General features: G+C 29.8%; 1 protein-coding gene across 1 annotated transcript; it reads left to right on the plus strand.

The window, feature by feature from the left end:
• Window positions 1-222: 222 nt before the first annotated feature.
• On the plus strand, window positions 223-4,309 carry LOC145097838 (methyltransferase). The gene is made up of 11 exons (XM_079035491.1): window positions 223-439; window positions 552-643; window positions 716-814; window positions 1,121-1,225; window positions 1,309-1,413; window positions 1,590-1,728; window positions 1,810-1,925; window positions 2,007-2,063; window positions 2,202-2,305; window positions 3,364-3,445; window positions 4,016-4,309. The coding sequence occupies exons 1-9, from the start codon at window positions 295-297 to the stop codon at window positions 2,277-2,279; spliced, it is 936 nt and encodes a 311-aa protein (XP_078891617.1). The 5' UTR covers window positions 223-294; the 3' UTR covers window positions 2,280-2,305; window positions 3,364-3,445; window positions 4,016-4,309.
• The last annotated feature ends 3,235 nt before the right edge of the window (window positions 4,310-7,544 follow it).

The following is a 7,544-nucleotide window of genomic DNA, read 5'->3' on the forward strand; positions in this document are numbered from 1 at the left end:
CTAAGGCGATGGTAGGTGTGTTTTGATCTTTTAGAAAACCAAACAGAATGCAGAGAAACGGAGATCTCCGACTAGGAAACCTAAACTCAAAAAAAAAATCACAAAATAAATAAATAAAAATATTTTTTCCTATCTAAACTACTAGTAAGTATAATGTGGTAAATAAAATTTCACTAAACGATTGTGCATCCTCTCTAGATAACTGATCCACCTTCCAACACCAACGGTAATAATATTGGTTTGCTAGTGAAGGGAAAACTTGTAACTGGTAAGGGCTTGCTCGGCTAAGGTTTCATGGCGTTCTCTGCAATACCCACGACAACTTCATGGCGTCCTGTTACTGCCGATAATCCTTATACTCCCTTCACCCACCGTTCCTTAATCTCCACTCCGCGGCTGTGCCGGCGGCCTTCAACCATCATATGTTCGTCATCTCTCAGTAAGTTTCTCAACTCCATCTCCACTCCTATCTATACAAAATCCATTTGTTGGTTCTCGAATTCTTCACCTATAACGGATTAATTTGTTTTTTTCGGGGGTTTTGATTCCAGAATCGCCTAATTCCACGGAAGAGAAGAGGGAGTTGCTCAAACAATACGGTCTCGATCCCGATGAATTTCTCTCTGAACCTACTCCTTCGAAGGTCAGTCAATCTCTCTCTGTTTCTCGTAAGTGTAAAACTGATTGTAGGTATTGATTTGAGGGTTTTATGTAGTCGAGAAGGAGTAAAGAGCATCAAAAGACTGGGAGAGGGAAACAGGTAGGAGCACCACATGAGCAAGCTAAGCCTAGGGAGACTCATAAGTTGCTTCAGGTGTGTAGAATCTGTTACTTCAATCATTACATCAATTCTCAAAGGATGTAATTGATTACTATATTGATTACTCAAACATGATGATTATCTTATAGGAACCAATTCTCATAGAAATCAAAATTAATTGATTACTATGTTGTAGCTCTTCAATTTCACAGTTCCCGTGAATCTTATTGTTTTAACAAATCACTCAATTACACAAAATCTTATACAGATAACAAAACATTCCATGAATTAACAAAACCTAAAAACAGGAGAATGGATCACAAAGGGCGTTATCAAGATTATAACATTACAAAATTACAGGTTCTTGGAGGAACAGCAAGAAGGAAGAAATTACTATCACCAAAAAGCATGGATGTCCGCCCAATGATGGAAGTAGTCAAAGGTGCAGCTTTTGGTATTTTGCAGGTACTATTTCCAGTTCTACCCTTGATGAACAAGTATATAAATTTTGTATTAAAATAAGAAAAAAAAATGTTTGGTTTCTTGAGGCTGCTGGTGGATGCCCTACATCTTTGAGGCCTGGAAGATGGTTAGACTTATACAGTGGCACAGGGTCTGTTGGCATAGAAGCTATCAGCAGAGGATGCTCTCAGGTATCTTTAGTTTACTCTCAATAATAGCAATCTACTTTCTTTCTTTCCTATAATAGCAATCTACTTACATATTATGAATATAATACATTGTATATATGTAAAGAAAAAGGTAAGTATGTTGCTATATATTGGTATTATGGGAAAAAGCTTACTACTTTGTTGCAAACTTTTTTCAGGTCCATTTTGTGGAAATGGATCCATGGGTTGTATCCGATGTTCTACGCCCTAATTTAGAATGGACTGGATTTCTTGATAATTCTGTTATACACACAGTTCGTGTGGAAACTTTCTTTGAGCGCATTAAAGAATCTTCAGGTAATGCATGTAGGGCATTTTTTATAATTTATTTATTTATTTATAAAATATGAGTAGATGAAAAAGGTATTTTGTTTGCAGGAAAAGATGGACCATTTGATTACATAAGCGTCACACCTCCTTACATGGAAGTGGATTATGAGATTTTAATGAAGCAAATTTCAGAATCATCTGTGATTGGAGATGATTCTTTTATAGTGAGTTTTTTTTTTTTTTTTTTTTCTTTTAATCAAATTTTATATTCCTTTGGTATCTTAAATTTAATTATTATTCCATAGGTTGTGGAGTATCCATTCAGAACCAACATGCTGGAAACATGTGGGGGTCTTGTTAAGGTACTTCCTATAACTATTAATATGCACTTTATATTAAAATTATAATATCTACTTTATACATTTTTAATTTTTTTTTTCATATATGCATTGAATGATTGAATATAAACTTATGGTTTTATAACTAACTGCAAATTGTAGTTAGCTGATCGTCGTTTTGGAAGGACACACCTGGCAATATATGGGCCCACATGGGCTCAGAAGAAGAGAAGATCATAAGCTTCAAGAAACTCTTCACATTTCAGGTTTTATAACATTCTTTTCACTTTCAAAATTAGAATTTTCAAAAAATATAAGAAACCCAGTTTGGAATTTTCATTTTTATATCCTTACAACACAAAAAGAATTTAAAAACAAAACCCAAATCAAGTCAAGTTTGAATCTTTACAACTTAAATGAAGCCTTATGGACAAGATGCATATTCTAATATTCCTAGTAAAGTTATAAAAACATTTAATTTTTTGGACCACTATATAATTCTTTGATTTACAAGAAGGCAAACTCTTTTGTATCTATTCCCATAAGACAAAAAATATAAAATAAAATAAAATAAAAGAAACATGTCTACAAATCTAGATACCATAAAGAAGTAGTCATACCTTAAACTTTAGACACTTTTATTTCAAACATTCCTTTCATAAGCTGCAAAAAAAACTATAGAAGAATCTTGAATTCAAGGACCCAATAATTGAAGTACAAAAAAAAAAAAATATAGAATTTATAAACTGTACTTTTAACTCGATTATGTTTTTTAGGAGTTTGGATCACAACAAGTACATAAAAATTCACTTGATAAAGGAATGGTAATTTTTATTATTATTTATTTTTAAATAATGTGGACCCAATGACAACCTAAAGCAAAGAATGCTTGTCAAAAGTTAATCTATTTTTTTACCCTTTATCTAATAACATCTCTCTGTAGAAAGAAAAAGTGCAACAGAATTGCTTGTAGTATTCCATCTTTAAAAAAAAGTGGTCACTCTTACCCTTCAAGTTAAAAACACACACACACACACCTTCTCTTTTATACTACTCTCTTTCAAGGGAGAGATAGAGATAGAATCATAGATGCATTCTCTTCATCCCAAAACCACTATGACTGTTACAAGTCTTGTTGAGTGCTCAAAATTCTGTTTTGGAGAAGACATCTAAGAGGGGAGGGGTATTTTGGTAATTTTTTTTTAACGAGTGATGGGAGGAAACAAAAGGGTGGTTTTCTTTGGGGGACTATTGTTGGTGGGGTTTTGTTGTTTTTTGTTATTTGATGTTTCGACAATCACAACTCCGGAATTGGTGATTCCAGGTGTCACTGTTTCAAAGCCGGTGGTTGTCAATTATGTGAGCAAGAGAAGAGTACCAAATGGACCGGATCCTATTCACAACAGGTAAATGTCATAAATACCCTCCAAAACAATTCTTTAGTGTTAAAAACGTTACAAAATGAAATTTTGCATGCATTTTTTTTATGCTGATTTGAGTCGTGCATGGGACTATTTTTTACGAATATACCCTTATGGTTTGTGTTTTCACTATGATTGAACCAAAAAAAATCGTTTTTATTTTGGAAAAACCATCATATTTGGTTGTTTTTGTGTTTTTTCTTATATTTTGGAATCTTTTATGAACTAGTAGTAATTTACTAAAAGATAAATACAAGAGAATGTAAACTCACGTATATTATTCTAATTTTCAATGGAAACTGTAAATGCATGTCATTTTTTAACATATTCAATCAAACACAAAAATTCGGTTTAATAAAAAAAAAAAACAAAAATCAAAATTGTCGGTTTTTCAGTTAAATTTAGCTTGTAGTGTGTTTTCCATATACTCCAATTTATATGTCGCATGTCATTTCAGTCTGACTGACTGTTTAAAAAAATTATCTGGATCCGACACTATAAAGGTCATACTTCATTGTACTTTTTTTTTCTTTTAATATATTTTTTTATATTCAGAAAAGTTGGGAATGCGAGAGAAACGCCTGAACGAGCCTAAACTTAAGCTTCAAAGACTCGTGTACATGGATATATCGGATCTACAACAAGTTTTTTTTTTTTTTTTTTTTCTTTTTAATTTTGTTGGAAAGAAAGTAAGAATGTTCAAAGTTTGAATTGAAAGATTCATGAATTTGGGATTTAGATGAAAAGTAATGAAATCTAATTAATATAGTTCTTTTTTTTTCTTTAAGTGTGATGGATAGGTAAAAGATGTATTTATTTGTTAAAGGTGTATTTATTGTGTTTGCTTTAGCTTTGAGCTTTATTCCTGTTGTTACGTGGGTTGTGTTCCCTAAGTAAAGTACTTTGCATATGTTTTTAGGGCTTCTCTTCTTTCAACAAATCTTCTTTTCTTTTTTTTGCATCCTTAAATAGGTAATTTTATAAATGGATTAAAATGAGTAATCTTTTTACCGTTGATTATGGTCAATGAGTAAAAAAGTTGAGATATAACAGAAAGAAGTTAAACGGCTTGTAAATGTATTTTTTAATGTCACAAATTGTACTTGCATGTACTTTGAACTAACTTTCATAAATTTTATTCATGTTTCGATTGAAGTTTTATTTAGTATGTCGAAGAAATCATCCAACTTACTTTTCTTCGATCGATATTATGGGTTTTGATTAAAATGTGGGCTTAAACATCTTATTAGTTTAGGTAAAGTCGTTTAACATTTTATATAAATAATAAATTGGTCAAAATTTGTAATTTAATGATATTTTGTATTGAGATAAATTATAAAGAACTTATTGTAGAACTCAATTTATGATAATTACAACATTGAGATTAGTTTCCAAAACATTGATGTGTAGTTTATTATATTTATATGGATTCGAACGTCCATAAAGTTATTGAATATTTCAACAATATGATGTAATGAAAAATATTTTTTTATTATGATATAAAGAAAAAAATGCATTTTATAACGATATAAAGAATAATGGAAGTTGAAATTGAAAATACGCCATGTTTGATATATGCCAGATTGACACAAATTAAGTAATAAATGTTATGATAAAAAAAAAAATCAAATTAAGCAGCTTAGATTGAATTAATATAAACGTAAGAATGAAAAAAATATATATGTTAAAATCACATTCACGGGTGCCAATTGTTAGTATTTATAATCATCCGTTTAATAAAGACCGAAAACAAAATAAAGACAAAAAAATGTTAATAACAACAAACTATCATAGCTTTAAGGTCTTGTGTTTTATGTATGACATGTCAAAATACACATTCTTGCTGTGTTTGGTGTGCATTAACCTAGAATGGACATTAATGTCACTTGCACCCAAATATGTAAAACAATTTGGAACAATAACTTTCGTGTGTACAAAAGACATGAATATCTTTCTCAAAATTGTTTAAAACCATCATGATTCTATCTTTTCATCAATAATGTATTATCCAATAATCAAACAATATATATATATATATATATATATATATATATATATATATATATATATATATATATATATATATATATATATATATATCATTTAGATAATTATTGAAAATATATAAGAGAATAAACAAGAATAATTTCACCTGTTTGGAAGTGTTCGGACAATGAATAAAGTTGGTCACACTCTCTAGTTGTCTTCTTTTTTTGTTCTTCAAATCTTTAGCTTTTCTTTACATGTCGTGTTTTCTTTTATAGTTTTTGATTTTGAAAGTTTCAAGAATTTGGGTCCAGATTCAAATTTTAAAAGCACCTTTCTTTTACTTTTGGGTTACATACCATTGCATGCATGAGTGACCCACTCTCAATACCTCTCGTAATTTCGGGTAATTTGTTTTGGATGATTTTTTATAACCCAAAAGAATTTATAAGTGGTCAAACTATCATAATCAAATGGCCCACTTATTTGGCAGAGTAGGTAATTTTTCTTTTAATTTATATAATCAATTATATTTATTACAATATATGCCTAGAAAAATCAATGGAACGTACCATTCCTATTCATTTCCTATAAAAAGTTACAGAATTAAAAAAAAAAAAAAAAAGTCTTAACTTGAGCAACGTTTAAATATCTTAAAATGGTCATCTAAACATATATTCCGAAATTATTTTAATTTGTAAAATCGTTTTATGAATGATATTTATTACTTACTACTACACAATGAAGAACTTCATAAAAAATAATGTTATTTTACAAAAAAAAAAGAAATTATATATAACATAATTTTTTAGCATTTAAAATCACATGTGGTATCATAGCTATAATATTGAATACGATCTTCAACGAGAGATATCAACAAGCTTTGGGTTTTCTTAGTGGCTCATATGTTGCATCGTGTTCTTCACTTATGGCTGAGAAGTGGAACAAGGATGAAGATTCCAATAAGTGGTTTTTCTTCGAGAGAATCATGTTCATAGCGTTGTTTACCATTTAGACAAGCTTTCACCAAATATCTTATCCATAGAGTTTGAAAAGCATAGGAATAGGTATTAACAGCTTTGCAACTAGCCACTAGTGAGCGTGTAACTTCACAGATTAGTAAAAAATGAGTGCTAAAGGTATTTGGATCAAACTTGAAGAAGAATACCTTAAGAAATCTTTGACAAATCGATTGATTCTCTTGAAGATGTTCTTCACATTTAAAGGTATTTACTTGATTTTCTCGTTTTAATGTCTGAGAATGTAACAAACTATAATTTTTGTTCATAATGAACCACCATAATATGATACAGTATAATATGTTTTAGCAGTTATACCATATTGTGCATTTAGGTTTTTAGAACCGACAATTTGGATGACAACGGATTCCTATTTTTTCTCGTGAATTTGGGTAAATGAATGAATGGATAACAATGTTGGTCAGAATAAACTGTTATATACATAATACATAAGATCTTTTTTTTCTATACTAAATAAACTGTATGAATGAGCTAAATCATCATTTTACACTTACATATTTCCAAATAATAAATTCCACAACAGTAAAAGGTTAGTGTCTTAATCAATTAAGTCGGTTTTTTTTGGCTTAACTCATCAAGTCAATCTTTCTGGATTAAATAAAAAGATAACGTATAATTGTCCAAATTAAGTACTTTGACTAATACAACCTCATAATAAATAAAAAATAATAATAATATGCGAACATGACATGTGGATAAAGTCACATATTTCAAAACCAGCACATGAAGACAAGTAAAAGGGAGCGAGTTAGGTAGATCCTTTATGTCGAGATATGCTGACTTAAGAAGATATTACCTAAGGTCATTTTCGTCCTTCATTTTGTTCATCAATCATTTCCAAATTCCTATTTTGCAGCTTCTATTTCCAAATTTTTTTTACAAAATAAAAAAATATCATTAAAACAATAAAAATGATCTTATAATATGTACCTCATGATTTTAGAGTTTGTTTAATAGTTGTAGACAGTAAATTTCATGTTTTTAGTTTATCAAAGTTAAAGCTAAAATGGCATCAACATGATCAAATGGAAGTGGAAGTGGAGGCTAATTGAGAATCA

This window comes from Lactuca serriola, chromosome 4, assembly GCF_051521515.1.
Source record: "Lactuca serriola cultivar US96UC23 chromosome 4, Lser_US96UC23_V15, whole genome shotgun sequence".
Lineage (NCBI taxonomy): Eukaryota > Viridiplantae > Streptophyta > Magnoliopsida > Asterales > Asteraceae > Lactuca > Lactuca serriola.